The 15,835-nt window shown below is 35.9% G+C and overlaps 1 protein-coding gene across 4 annotated transcripts in view; it reads left to right on the forward strand.

Annotated features, from left to right (window-relative positions):
• The first annotated feature begins 299 nt into the window (after nucleotides 1–299).
• FANCM (FA complementation group M) overlaps nucleotides 300–15,835 on the forward strand; it is a 75,922-nt gene continuing 60,386 nt past the window's right edge. For 3 of the 4 annotated variants that reach the window (XR_004320681.1, XM_032481962.1, XM_006183217.3), the window contains exons 1-8: nucleotides 300–952; nucleotides 1,534–1,706; nucleotides 4,974–5,051; nucleotides 7,893–8,051; nucleotides 11,529–11,660; nucleotides 13,454–13,586; nucleotides 14,035–14,160; nucleotides 14,703–14,789. Coding sequence is in view for 3 of the 4 variants with exons in the window: in XM_032481962.1 (XP_032337853.1) it covers nucleotides 418–952; nucleotides 1,534–1,706; nucleotides 4,974–5,051; nucleotides 7,893–8,051; nucleotides 11,529–11,660; nucleotides 13,454–13,586; nucleotides 14,035–14,160; nucleotides 14,703–14,789 (1,423 nt within the window). In the remaining variant the exon portion in view is untranslated. Of the gene's footprint in view, nucleotides 953–1,533; nucleotides 1,707–2,019; nucleotides 2,141–4,973; nucleotides 5,052–7,892; nucleotides 8,052–11,528; nucleotides 11,661–13,453; nucleotides 13,587–14,034; nucleotides 14,161–14,702; nucleotides 14,790–15,835 lie in introns of those variants that run through there. The other variant, XM_032481963.1, reaches the window with a different exon arrangement.

The raw sequence follows: 15,835 nt of genomic DNA on the forward strand, positions 1-15,835 counted from the left end.
AGACGCTCAATAGCGTTAAGTTAAAAAAATGATTATCCATTGTTTTGGGATCTCAAGGTTATTTATTGTATCATTTTAAGCGACATCACTTTAGGAGTGAAGCCCGGACACCTAGCCACTGGAAACGGAACCCAAATTTAGAGTCGAAAAGAAATTGACAAGGGGACCAAATTTAGAGTAGCTCCATCACAATGCGCACGCGTCCCAGGGAGGCCGTGGGGTTTCCGGGAAGCCCGCCAATCATATTCCCAGCGCAGACTCAGTGGCGGCATTTTCAACGGGATAAACTGGCCTCGGTCCCGCCCTCTGGTTCCACAGTTTTTTTATGCGAGGGTAACCGATGGGGATTGGAACTGAGGCTGTTGAGCGGCAGCAGCTGCTCGCGTCTGAGAGAAGCCTTTGGTGGTCGTCGGCCTAATGAGCGGACAGCAAAGAACGCTTTTCCAGACTTGGGGTTCAAAAGTCTCCCGTTCCGCTGGGGCTCCGAGTTGCAGCTCTAGAACTGAGCTGCCTCGGGGCCCTGGCAACTCCACGGCTCATTTCCCTGCAGCGGCACAGGAGGCAAAGGAGGCAGAGGCTGCCGAGGCTCAGCCCGAGTCGGACGACGATGTGTTGCTGGTCGCAGTGTACGAAGCAGAGCGGCAGCTCAGTCTAGAGAATGGCGGGTTCTGCACCTCAGCGGGCGCCCTGTGGATTTACCCTACTAATTGCCCAGTGCGGGACTACCAGCTGCGCATCGCCAGGACCGCTCTGTTCTGCAACACGCTGGTGTGTCTGCCCACTGGCTTGGGAAAGACCTTTATTGCCGCCGTGGTCATGTACAATTTCTACCGCTGGTTCCCTTCCGGCAAGGTGGTCTTCATGGCCCCCACGAAACCTTTGGTGACACAGCAGATCGAGGCTTGCTACCGAGTGATGGGTATCCCGCAATCTCATATGGCCGAAATGACAGGTATCTTAGAAACGGTGGGCTAATTTGAAATCAACAGTTGGGCACCCAGGGGAAAGCACGCGTTCCGATGGAAATAGAGCTAAAGGAATTCCTGACCCATGTGGAATATTCCCTGGATCACAATATGCTTATCTTACGTCCTCTACTTTAAAACATCATCGGCTTGTAGCAAGTTCAGCTCTAATAAATAGGGTTGCTTTATTCAATCTTCAGAGAATTCCCGTATCAGTGTCAGAGCACTTTGAAGTGATTATGTGTGAATACCTCATCGGTAAGTGAACATGAGGTTTCCTGACTTTCTTCCCCAGAAGGATTTCCCAGTTGAAGAACTTTCTTCTTTTTAAATATTATGTTATTTTGTAGGAATTATCTAAGGCAGACTAGTTGTAGTTTTCAGTAAGAGCCAGCATTGACATTTGAATTACAACAAAGCTTTAAAATTTTACATTCTGATGGTTTGTCCAGTTATTTTGGAAGCAGATTACCAAAACAAGAATGCATACTGAAAATAGGCCAAGTTATTTATATGTTACAGATAACAGTCTGGAGTTTAGAATGTACTGTGTCACTTTTATTTACAGGATCTACTCAAGTTTTTACCCGGAAGGAAATATGGGGCAGTAAGAGAGTCATTTTTCTTACACCTCAAGTCATGATAAATGATCTTTCTAGAGGAGCTTGTCCAGCTGTTGAAATAAAGTGTCTAGTTATTGATGAAGCCCATAAAGCTCTTGGAAACTATGCTTATTGCCAGGTAATTCTATGTTAAGAAGTATATTATAGTGTAAACATTATTAAATAGCATTTGCAGGAATAATTATGAATGATGGAGGTTATTGATTGTATTATTATTATGAAAAGCCTTGTATCTATTACCTCAGAACAGATGGTGATAGGAAATATTTTCCTTTATCTATTCAAATAAGTGTCTCTGCTGTTTTTGTTTTTTTTTTTCCTAGTTGGGGGAGGTAATTAGGTTTATTTATTTATTCTTAGAGGAAGTACTGAGGATTGAACCCAGGACCTTGTTCATGCATGAGCTCTACTACTTGAGCTATACCCTCCTCCCTGGTTTTTTTTTTTTGTTTTTTGTTTTTTGTTTTTAAGCGTAACAAGACCATCAGTGTCAGAAGTGCATGATGAGAGTCTCCTAATGGTTGAGGCAGTGATCCAATGATCCAAAGTAAGGTATGGATGGAGATTTGGAACTAAGATAATAGTCAAAAGATTGGTAGTGGATATGCAGTGTCATTCCTTGGCAGCTAGGTAAAATAACACTTAACTACCAGCATTGTTTCAAGGATCGGAGGACATCAATGTATGAAACATACCTAACACTGCCTTCCTATAGGAGTAAGTACTGCGGGAGTGAAGTACAAAGGTGAAGAGGTGGGATATGACTAGAGAGGTGCTTAAGGGTTAGGTCAAGAAGGCATTTGTATTCTGTGCTTGGCAGTTTGAATACACCTTGTAGGCCATAGGGGATATAGGTGGTAGAGACTTACTGAAAAATGTTTGGCTAGGGTGATAATTCAGATTTAAAAGAGATTAGAGGAGAGAAGGGTAAGGCAGGGTGTCCAGTGAAGGACAGGAGGAATTTGGGATGACTCCCAAGTTTCTGACTTGGCAGATTGTGAAGATATTGATGTTGTTAGTCAAGATGGAGAGTTCTTGAGGCAGAGAACATCTGCGGTATTGTTGAAAGAGTGAGTGCAGTTTTAGATTGTTGAGTGTGAGGTGTCTGTGAGGAATCTAGCTATAGATATTCAGTGGGCAGTGGGTGAAAGAGAGGTACAGGCCTCAGTGGAGAGTTCTGAGCTGGAGATACAGATTTGAAAATCATCAGCATATAGGTGGTAGGTAGTTAAAACTACAATAATTGGTGATACTAGGGAGAGAGTAGAGTTAGAATAGAGGGAAAGTCGATTTTATTTAATGCCAAGAGATGAATTTCATTGCCAGTTTGTGATTTTGTAAAGTGGTTTCCTTGGGGACTTTTAAGTGTTACTGTGTTATATTTCTGTATTATCTTCTTGAATATTGTCATCTTGCTTAGAGTTGATCTCAGTGAGGAAATGGATATATTTTTTCATTAATTCGTATCTTTACAAGTTAAATTAATACCTAGTGTGTTAAGGTTTCTGCTTGAGAAGGGCATGTAAAATTTTTTATTCTAACTCCATGGAATTCATTTTATATACTTAGCTTATATTTAGGAACTTTATTTTAAAAAAAATTTCTAGGCATCAGGTGATTTTTTTTTCTACAAGTCTTACGCTTTTATTGAGTGTGATGAGACATGACTGACTTCTTTAATATCAAACAGCAACTGAGAGTTTATGCTACATTGAATATTCCAGATATAGTTTCCAATAGGAACATAGCTTGTTGAAGAATGTAGCTTTCTGGGTTGCAAACACAGTATCACTTACACTACAAAATGCTTGAAAATTCCTCCTGGAAAAAAAGTAATGTATCAGAGACATTTTGTCTTGTATTAGCTTTTAATTAGGACAATTGTACTTAAGTCTTCTTAAAGTATAATGTTGTATTTTTGTAACTATCATTCTGTATTACATTATTTAAAAACTCCATAAATAATATTTTTGGAGTACTGGTTGAGATTCAGTGTTACTCTCGTTGAATTTATCCTTGACATAGGTTGAAATCAGGGCAGTTTTAAGATAATCTGATTTTAGCACTCTACTAGCCAAGATATGGAAGCAACCCAAATGCCCATCAAAAGATGATTGGATTAATATGATGTATATATACAATGGAATGTTACTCAGCAATAAAGAATGAAATACTGCCATTTGCAGCTATGTGGATAGACTTAGAGAATATTATGCTTAGTGAAATAAATCAGAGAAAGACAAATACTATATGATGTTACTTATATGTGGAATCTAAAAAATAATACAAATGAATGTATATACAAAACAGAAACGGACTCACAGACATAGAAAACAAACTTGTGGTTACCAAAGGGGAGAGGGAAGAAGGAGGGACAAATTAGGGGTATGGGATTAACAGACACTTTATATATAAATCAGATAAGCAACAGGGATTTACAGTATAGCACAGAGACTTACACCCATTATCTTGTAATAACCTATAATGGAATATAGTCTGCAAAAATAATGAATCACTTTGCTGTGCACTTGAAACTGCACATATAATATAATATTGTAAATCAACTATACTTCAATACTAAAAGAAAAAGATAATCTGGTTTTAATTTCTTATATCTAATGTGGAACTATTGGATGCTGAGAGCTGTTCCTGCAACTCAGTTTACTTGGGAGTCCTTTTTCCTTGCATGAGGCCTCATGTGAAGGGGCATATGGGAATGTGGCAAATTAGCCAGTATTAATTATACCAGCATTGGATGTTGAATTCAAACTGCAAAGCCTGGAATGATGCTTTGGTGTGACATAGAAAATGTTTTAGGATTTAAAAGGGAAGTTAGATTTTTTAAATTACCCCCAAATTAGCCTTTTTCTCTTACGAATAAGTTTAATTTAAAAATTGTGAGCCTTCCACATGAAATCTAACTTCTTTAAAATCTTTCCTAAAACAAATCTTTTTCCATTTCAAATCTAATTTCATATTGATATTTAAATTTTTTTCTATTTTTACGTTAAGTGGTTTATCTTAATCGGCAAGTGTGCATAAAGCTTGACTGTGGTCAAAGCTGTGGAGAATAGACTCGCTCTTTTTCTATCATTTGCCCTTGAATTAGCCCTCCAAATATTTTGATGTGCCTTTGTATAGGCTTTGATGCTACTGCTTTATATATAGAAGAAACCCTAAAATGTTTTCAGTTGGTGTAGAGTATAAACCTCAATCATTTGCTCTTCAGTTAACATAACTAATGGTAGTTCTATCAGCTAGACCATCAATACTCTAAATAAGGACTAATGATAATGGACCATATGTAATAGCTTGTTTAACAGAATCATTTTAATTTTTGTATTGGGCAGATGAAATTAAAGAATTGTTTTGTTTTTTTTTTAAGGTTGTAAGAGAACTAGTCAAATATACAAATCACTTTAGAATCTTGGCTCTTAGTGCCACACCAGGTAGTGATATAAAGGTAAGTAAAATTTATTAACATTTAAGAAAATAAGAACTGTTGTATTTGGCCAGATCAGTTTCCCATTCTAGTGTTTAGTTTGGCATCAGGACTACAGCATTTCTTATAAGATGCCTGTCTTTTCTTTGACGTTTGCGGATTTTCTACATTAGTAATTTTCAGACTTTAGTGTGTCAGAGAATCACCTTTTGTTTGTTAAATTTGTTTTCAGTTCTTTTTAAGTTTTATTTTGAAATGACTTTAGATTTCTTGAAAATTTGCAAAAATTTAAGTTTCTAGATCCTTCGCTCAGCTTCCTCTAATCTTAACATATTATATAACCATAGTAAAATGATCAAAACTAGGAAATTAATGTTGGTACAATACTAGTAACTAATCTGCAAACCTTATTTGAATTTTGCCAGTTTTCCCACCAGTGTCCTTTTCTGCTCCGGGGCCCAGTCCAGGGACCCACATTGCATTTAGTTGTCATGTTTCCTCCGTACCTTCCAGTCTGTGACAGTTCCTCATTCTTTTCTTGTCTTCCATGACCTTGATGCTTTTGAAGAGTAGGTGCCAAGTATTTTGTAGAATATCCCTCAATTTGGGTATGTCTGATGTTGGAGTCACCTTATGCATTTTTGGCGAGAATATCCCAGAACTGATGCTGTGCCTTTCTCAACGCATTGTATCAGAGACTACATGATGATTTGTCTTATTACCGATGCTGTTAATCTTGACTTGGTTAAGACGATGACTTCCTGGTTCCCATTGTAATACGACTGTTTTTCCTTTGTAATTACATCTGTTGTAGGCGAGATACTGTGAAACTATGTAAATATTCTGTTTTAGCATCCAGTCATGGTTCTTGCTTGCAACAGTTATTTCTGTGCTGTTTGCTTAATCATTATTTTCCCTCTCCCTCATTTCTTTTACATTTTAAAATTTGAATTCTTCTGTAGTGAAGAGCTGTCTCCTCTCTCCATTTATTTCTTGGTTCAGTTCTTTATATCAATATGGATTAATGGATTTTTCGGGGGGGTTACAATCCAATACTATCATTAATAATTTTGTTGCTCAGACTTTTCTAGCTTTGGCCATTGGGAGTGCCTTGAAAATGCCGCCTGTGTCCGTTAGAAAGCACTTTTTTGTTTTGAACACTTCCTAAGTTTCATTTATTGCTGGATGGTAAAAATACAGATTTTGAGCCCTATTCCATGACATTCTGATTTAGTATCTCTGAATGGTCTTCTGTATTGGGTTTTTAAATTTAATTTCATATTTAAAAATTGAGGGGGAGATAATTAGGTTTATTTACTTATTTTTTCTTTAAACAGAAGTACTAGGGATTGAACCCAGGATCTCGTGCATGCTAGGCATGCACTCTACCACTGAGCTATACCCTCCCCCTATATTGGGTTTTGGATAGTTTCTAAGATAGCTTTCAACTCTGCCAAACCATAAGACTTTTTTCCTTCTGTCATGGCCTCGATGAGTTTTAGAAATTCTTCTTCCCAACCTTCTTTAAACATGCTTGATTGTTTTAAGTCTCTGCTTAAATATCACCTCTCCAGAAAAATTCACTCTAAGCTACCAAAAGTCAGCTCCTCCTATCTTGTGATTTTATTCTTAATATTTATCACAGTCTGTCATTCTTTTGCTTATTCATTTGTTTGCTGTCTTTTTGCAAAGACTAGTAAACTAAATAGCTACACGGATGTAGGGGTTATGTCTACCGTGGTTATACCTCTGTCATCAACTCAATTCCTGGTATGTCGGAGTTAGATATTTATTGAATGAATGAATAAGAATACTAAAGTCTTACTTAATTTTTAAAAATGGTCATACGTTTACTCTAGATTTTGAATGTATGTGGACCTCCAGTAACTATAATGTACTACTGTGTTAGGCACTATGCTAGGTGCTGGGAGTACAAAAGTGATTGAAATGTTATTCTTACCCTAGAGTATTTTTTGTCTGAAACCAAGCCCATGAGGCTCTGCTGTTTTGTTTTTTTTTTTAACTTCTTAATTTCTAGATACTTTCTGTATTCGTTCTCCCTCTTTCCCTCCCTCCCTTCCTTCCTTCCTTTCTTTTCATCACACTCCGTACTGTGGTCTAATGGTATAGCAGTTTATACCAATAGGTTTTGTGTTTTGGCTCCAATTCCCTATTTTTACAATTAAGTTCCTTTATAAGCTTTGGGTGAATGAAATTTAGCTCTGCAAATATGTTCACATAATATATATTGATTTAATGGAGAATATTCTACTAATTTATTAATAATTGATTTAGTGTAGGACCTGTGACCTCAATTTCTTAACAAGTCAACTTGTAAAGTATTCCTAAGATGCATTTGTATCCTTTAATAGTAACAAGTCTTCTCTGTTTTCCCCACAAAAAAATCATATTAAAAAAAACATGTAAAAAAGTGTTTGCCAGGGAATTGGGAAATCTGGGTTATAGTTCTGACTCTAAAATTGACTGTTATATAATATTTTGGGGATTTAGTTTGCTAATCTAAAACTTCTATTTTGTCTCAGCCTTTACAAATGTTGATGGAATATATCACTGTCATTGGAAAGTACAAAATACATTTGAGGAGCTTGTTGGACATTTATTAATATTCTTATCTCTTGGATGCTTGGCTTGAAAGGCTGCATGCAGGAAGGATGTTTCAAAAGCCTTTTCCCCCTATTGTGTCACTTCTGGTGCTATAATTTATAGTTTTTAAAAAATATTTAATGATATGAATTTCTACTGTCTCTTTCAAAAATTTATCACTACTTTGTTTCTGTTAGTGACAAACTAAAAAATTTAACATGTGATTTTTAATTTATAATCATACTTGATTTTGTGTAGGCTGTGCAACAGGTTATTACTAATCTACTAATTGGGCAGATAGAGCTTCGTTCTGAAGATTCTTCAGATATTTTGCCATATTCTCATGAAAGACGAGTTGAAAAGATTGTTGTTCCCCTTGGTGAGGAACTTTCAGCCATTCAAAAGGCATATATACAGGTAAGCCAGTTTTATCATAATTCAGGGTTTTAATAAATGAACTGACAATATAATTTTTAGTTTTAACAGATTCTGACTGAGAATATATAATCATTTTATATAATAAATATGTTGAAAAATTCATTGAAATTAAAATTTTGGTATGAGCGCCATATTTTACATGTACTGGCAAACTATTCATTAAAGAGGAAATACAAAATGATGGACCATTTCTAAAGCCGGTAATAGCCTTCTATGGTTTTGTATTTTTTTGAGTAAGCCTTTTAATTACAGTATAAATCCCCCCCCCCCGTATGAACAGCAGAGTACACAAAACTTAAGTGTGCAGCACAGTGAATTTTCACATAGTGAACACATCCAAAACATGTATTCAGATTCAACCTGAAGTTTCTTTGTAAGGAAATATATTTTCAGTATTTTTCTCCCTGATCCCTTGTACAGCAGTGTTTCTCCATTTGGTGACATTTGGCAATGTCTTGACACATTTTGGGTTGTTATAACTGGAGGGAGTGGGGAGTGGACTTGCTACTGGCATCTAGTGTATAGAGGCCAGGAGTGTTGGTTACATCCTGCAATGGACAGGAGACCCCTCCTCTTCCCCCTACCCAACAAAGAATTATCGGTCCAAATGTCAGTACTGTAGCTGTAAGAGAAACTGTTTAGACAGTTATCACTTTCAATGGGAGAAATTAGGGGTAACAAATGGCTTACTAAAGTTCATAGCTCAGTGGTAGAGTGCATGAGGTCCTGGGTTCAATCCCCAGTATCTCCATTTAAAAAAAAAAGGAAAGTCCATAATGTCATGCGAGGAGAATACCTTGTTTTTATACCCTCATTGCTGTCGATTAAAGATGCCTACACATTCTTTGCTACTCTTCCCACTGATAGGCAGCATACATTTCCCCTTCCCTGGAGTCTAGGTTTGCCCTATGACTGAATTTGACCAACAGAATGTGATGAACCCTAAGTTAGCCATGATGAGCCTCAAATTAGCCACATTGAGGGGAAAGGAGGAACCAGTAGATTCTGGAATTGAGGGTCACACACACAGCCCATTTGGGCTGTTTCAGCCACCTGAGACACCAGACATCAGGAGCAGAGACGAGCTGTCACTGCAGGGCTCTGACAGAATTCTTTTTTATTTTTAATACTTTGTTTTGCAGTAATTTTAGGCTTTTAAGAAATTTTCAAAAATAGTATGGAAAGTTCCAATGGGGGATACTGTGAGACAGTGCAAGTATCCTATTTCTCAAAATATTTTGTCCACTAATTTTAGCATATAAATGATGGTTTTTGCCTACAGCAGTTATTTCTGTAGTATTTACTTAGTCATGGTTTCTTCTTTCTCTCATTTACATTTGTTAATTTGAATTCTTCTGTTACTTTGAAGAACTGTTTCTTCTCCCCCATTTATTTATCCTTTATATTAATATGGACTAATGGATAATGATTTTTTTTCCTGTGGGTTAAGCCCAATACTATCATTTTTAATTTTGTTGCTCAGATTGTTCCAGCTTTCGCCATTGGGAGCTCCTTTAAGATGGCTCCTGTGTCCTTTAGACATGCATTTTTTTGGTGAAGGCAGAGGGGGACTACTTCCTAACTGTCTGATATTATAAGGTATTTTATACTCAGTAGTTTTCCTCTCCCAGCTGTGGAATGAACCATTTCTCCAAGGAATCCTAATTCCTTTTATGGAAGAGTGATATTTAGAAACAAAGACCTGGGCACTAGATATGCTCATTGTTACTGTGGTGTCATTGCTTCTAGGCCCTTTCTGTGACCTGCTTGAATTCTTTCCCACAGGAAAATAATCATGAGCAGATAAAATAGTTGTTTTAATCTGTGATGTTTTGAAGTAGCTTGCAAGGCGGGAGTGGATAATCTAAACATTTTTATCTATCATTTAACCTTATTTAATATGTTTTCCTTAAATAGACGTTTTATAGGAATATGGTTTGTTTTTTGTTTTTAAATTATTTGTAACAAAACTCTTAAGTGTTAATAATTTAAGATATGGGAAAGTCTTTCCCATCACATAAATGCTATTAGATTTGGTTAGGATTAAAATCCATTTATAAAAATGTAAAAATTATAATTTGTATAATAACATAATAATTTAACTTTGTTGATATTTTTAGAGTGCTTCTTTAGGCAGATGCCATCAGCAAAGCTGGAAGAGTGAAAAGATTAAAATGTACCCAAATAACTCTATTTTAAGAAATAAAACTTAGGCAAAAATTCAAACAGTTAATTTACATATTGCTGTAGTAGGTCTTCATCTGGAGGTCTCTCTTTTTTGGTCTCTTTTTTTCCTTCACTGGAGCATCAAACTCAGGACCTTTTGTTTGCCATTTCCTCTGCCTGGAATGCTCTGTCCCCAGAACTTCTCATGCTAGACATACTTCATCATTCAGATGTCAAATATTCCCTCTTAAAAGAAACCGTCTTTGGTGGAGGGAATACGTGGGGAGCCTTGGGAGCCTGGATGCCCAGTTCTCCCTCGAGAGCGCCGCTCCTGTCACTGGTGCAGCAGCAGGCCCCGTAGTGACATGCCTGGCCTGGCCTGGCCTACCAACTCTCGCAGGGCTCCTACCCTACTGGAGGCAGCCCTGGCCCAGAGCGGTCCATCCCCAGCTAAGGGGAAATGGGCCACTGCCAGGAAGGGGAAGGGCACCGGCCAGGTCACAGTCCAAGGTCCCGCCCCTCTGCCTCCTGGGGCAGGACAGAGGGATGAGACTGCAGGGGCCTGGGCAGTGCTGTTGCTTCTCACCACCCAGTACCCCCACCAAACTCATCTTGGTCCACCTGATGTATTGCTGACCCCTTTCCCCTCAGAGACTCTACAGTATTACTGTGTTTTAGATTCTTAAATGCATTTATCATAATCGAAATTCTCTTTCTTTGTTCATTTCTTTATTCTTTTCTTCCTTCTATTGAATGTAAACTTTATGAAAGCAGAGACTTCATATGTCTCAGGCACAATGTCCCCAGCATCAGGATCAGTGCTTGACACATAGTGAGTGCTTAATATTTTTGAAAGAATGAATTAGTGAATGAAATTAAATATACTCAAGGCATTTTGACTTAGTTATCAGTCTATATTTACCTGTGTACCAGACTTTGTTTTGGGCACTGAAGATGCAACAGAGAAGACATCAAAGCCCTCCTTTTATTGTGCTTAGACTGAGGGGAGGAGAGGAGAGTTCAGAAAAAAAATAAACACTTATGTTCTTAAATTATAGTTGGATCTAATAATTTAAGATTGGTTTAATTGGTTGTGCTGACTCTCCTATGATGTTGTCTGGGGATAAATATCAAGTACTTCAAAGTTTTATTATCTCTTCTGTGTTACTTAAAAATTCATTTTAAGACAATTTTTATTTAATATATAAATAACTATTTTATTATGTGAGGAAGTGATTGTATTTGGAAAAGGATTTTAAAACTTAAACAACATTTCTTTGAAATTTGCAGATTTTGGAAGCATTTGCCAGTTCTTTGATTCAGAGGAATGTTCTGATGAGAAGGGATATCCCCAATCTAACAAAATACCAGATAATTCTAGCAAGAGATCAATTTAGGAAAAACCCATCTCCAAATATTGTGGTAGGTATTTTAAAATAACTTTTGATGATAGACTAAATTTTTACTCAGAGCCAGGATGAAATGTAAATAATGATTGTTTTTTGGTATATACTATCTCATCAAGAATTCAGGTATGATTTATGTAGTTTATAAAACAATGAAAAAATCTAGCAGGAATACAGTTTAATGATGTGAATTAAGATAAATCTATCTTATAACTTTTAACTAAGAACTAGCCTCTTAGCTCATTTATGTTTTTGCAAAGTTGAAGGGTCTTAAGAAGATATATTTTAACTAACTTTTAGACCCATAGCATTTAGTATTAATTCTCCATACCAAGGTTGGAGGAAGCATCACAGGAAGCTTTTTATTTTTAATCTTCATAGAAAAGAAATAGGTGGATAGGAACAAAACATCAAGTTAGGTCCAAAGTCAAAAGAGATGCTCATAAGCACAAAACGGCACTAAGTCATTCTTGGAACCGAGAGGGAAAGCAGTGTGAAAGAACAGAGGCAGTTGAACGAAAGTCTGAAGGAGACAGTGAGCAAGCCAATTTGGCTGAGGTAAAGGATTGAGGAAGCCAGCTACGATAGCTAATCTGGTTTGTGACCACACGGGAGTAGCTTTAAATGTTATCAGAAATACAGACTTTATTCTGTAGTATCTGGGGAACCACAAAGGGAGTTTTCTGTGAAATTGCAGTATATTACACTAAACTTTAATAAAATGTTTTACAATTTCAGCTGGGAGTTGAAGGTGCACTGAATCTTAAAATTGTAAATCTGAATCCATTGAACTTGATCTTACTGATGAGAGTTTATGTTTTACAGATAAGTTGTTTTACCATTTTACGTCATTAGGGTGCCATTTTAGGGCACTTTTCACTATCATTCCAATTTTAGTATGTGTGCTGCCAAAGCGAGCACTAGGGCATTTATCACTATCCTGGAAGCATTTAAAATGACTATAACTGATATTAAATGCTATTAAAAATGTTAGGTATAGAGTAATAGTCTTCATCTCTAATAAAGGAAAATAAAATATATTCTCAATGGCCTTCTTTTAAAGCTGTCTTACCGTATAGATACACCCATTGTATGCTTCCATAAAAGGAACATGAGAGTAGTAGTTAAAATCACAAGAACACAGGTCCAGTTTCTTGGGTTCAAATACAGTTTCTACTACTTACCACGTGTATGAGCTTCCACATCTGTAAAATTGGCATAACAATAGTACCTACCTCCTAGGTGTTAAGATTAAATAAGTTTGTGTGAACAGTGTGCTTATAGCAGTGTCTGGTGCTCAGTGTCCGATGTTATTATGGAATGTATACTTGGTGTTAAATGTTAATGTTAAACAATTTGATTACATATTTGTCCTGATTCATGAGGCTAGGCACATCTGACTTATTTTCTCTGTATTCCAAATGTCTAGCTCAGTGCTTGGTATATAGTAGGTACTCATTAAATAATTCTGAAAGACCAAATTAATCTATATATACTGCTAATAATTTACCTATAAAGAAAACCAGCATATGATAAAGAGAATAAATGAAGGAGGAGAATTATTTAAAAAATAAGTTTCCTATTGAATAAAAGAAAAAAAATGAAGGGGCGATTTTATATGGAAAATAAATTGACACCCTTCCATACCAACATCTTATGACATTTAATAGAACCAATTAAGTTCTTTAAAAAATTTTTTTTAAATTTTTTATTGAGGTACAGTCAGTTTATGAACCAATTAAGTTCTACATGGAACATGTATCCTCATTTCTTTCTCTGTGTAAATTTGATATATGCTTGTTTTTCCAGGGAATGCAACAAGGCATAATCGAAGGAGAGTTTGCTATTTGTATTAGTTTATACCATGGTTATGAATTATTGCAGCAAATGGGAATGAGATCATTATACTTCTTCCTTTGTGGAATTATGGATGGAACTAAAGGTAAATTATATGAAGTTATTTAAAGAAATGCTGACATGTATTATTTTGGTTAAAGATATATATTGATCTTTGGGTTACTTAGGTGATCGTTTTAAAAAAAAACAATGAAATAGTTATGTAACAAACGGCCATGTTTGTTTCTTTTTCCTTTTTTGGCTTAAATAACACACATACGTTTGATATATTTGTCACAGTTCTGGAGGCTAGGAAGTCCAAGATCAAGGTGCCAGCCCATGTTTCTTTGATTCTGATAAATTGCTGGAAAAAAGCAAGCCCAGTTATTAATACCTACGAATGTGGAACTGGAAAAATTTGCTGGTTTTCATTTTTAAATTTGAAAAAACTTCCTTTCCTTGCTAAAGTTTAATTTCTTTTAAATAAATAATATCTTTGATTTGTTTTTCTATTAAATTTATTTATTGGGAAAATATTTTCTTAATTTCTGAAGGAATGACTCGGGCTAAAAATGAACTTAGCAGAAATGAGGCCTTCATGAAACTCTATAATCATCTAGAGTGCATATTTGCACATACACGTAGTTCTTCGGCAAGTGGCATCTCTGCTATCCAAAAAGGTCTGGTTTTTCTTTTAAAATTTTATATTGTTTCCTCTTTATCAAGGTTAATTTTAAACTTTTGCTCCACTAATCCACATGTCTATTTATATCTACTTTAATTTCTGTAGCAATAGATCTCTTAAATGTTAACAGATTTTATTCTTTAATTTAGGATAAATACACATTCAGGTAGTTTGTAAACTTTAAATATATAGTAGAAGTTAGTAGTAGTTGTTCCTGGTAGTGAAAATTCTCAAAGCTACCAAAAACTGATTTATAGCTTAACTAAATGACTTTTTCCCTTCTACTTTGTTGTTGATTCCCAGTTGGATTCTTTCACAGTATGAAATTTTCATAAAAATTTAAAGTTTATTTTATAGTAAGGCTTATGGGCTACTCAGGTGCTACTTAATGTTTAAATAAAGAGAAAAAAGCAAGTTTTCACAAATCCATTTTGAAAAGGATAATTAAAATACAGTAATGTAATTCAATATGGAAAAATACAGAAAAATGTTTTATTTTTTGTTTTGCTTTCTTTTGTTTTTTTCTTTACCCCCCAGGAGATGAAGATAAAAAATTCTGCTATAGTCATCCAAAATTAAAGAAATTAGAAGAAGTTGTAGTTGAACACTTCAAGTCATGGAATGGTAGGTCATATTTAATAGCCTCAAAGCAAGCAAAGTTATTGAAAAAGCTAAAACTCTGACTCATTAGTTTGTGCTAACATTTCTTATGGAGAAGGTGGGCTTTCAATTATTCATTATTTCATATTGATTTTTATAATGAATATAAAAAAGCTAAAAAATTTTTGGAGGATATAGGACAGAGGGATGGTAGGAATAAGAATAGGTATTATGTGAAAAAGAAAAGTCAGTCTGGGGCAATATAAGGGAAGCAGATTGTAAAACAATACATAATATAATGGTAGGGAGAAGTAAACTAGGTAAGGAAATAGAGTCATGAAGGAGGCTGTTTTATATAGGGTTTTAGAGAAAGCCTCTCTGCAGGGTAATATTTCAGCTGTTACCTGATGAAATAAGGCAGCAAGCCTTGTGGATTTCTGTTAAGAGGATCATTCCAGGCAGAGAGAATAGCAGATTCAAAGGCCTTGAGGCAGTAGAGTGCTTGGTGAGATTAAGTAACCAAACCAGTTTGGCTGGAGTAGTGTAATGAGGATGAGTGGTATAGGCAGAGGTTGGAGAGGTAGCCAGGGGCAAGATCACACAGAGTTTGTAGGTCAAGTCAAGACTTTGGATTTTATTCTATGAATGCTTGGGCTTTGTGAAACCAGAGGCATTCAAAGCAGCAGAGTGATGTGATCTGACTTGCATTCACATTTTAAAAAGATTACTCTGGTAGTTTTGTGGAAAGTAGACATTGACCAATTAGGATGCTGTTGTAATAGTCTAAGATGATAACATGATGGTAGCTTGTACCAAGTCAGTAGTAGTGATGAGAAGTGGTTATAGAAGATTCTAAATATATTTTGATGTTGGAGCCAACAATATTTGTTGATGGTTTGGACATAGGGTATGAGAAAATAAAAGGAATCATTGGGTTAAGGGTATGTCTGTGTGTATTTCCAGATGAATGCATGAACAAAGAGAAAATTAAGAACAACATAGAGGAGAAAAAGCAAATGTTAGGATGCTTTTGAGACATGTAAGTGGGGATGTGTAGGCGTTGGATAAGT

Source organism: Camelus ferus, chromosome 6, assembly GCF_009834535.1.
Source record: "Camelus ferus isolate YT-003-E chromosome 6, BCGSAC_Cfer_1.0, whole genome shotgun sequence".
NCBI lineage: Eukaryota > Metazoa > Chordata > Mammalia > Artiodactyla > Camelidae > Camelus > Camelus ferus.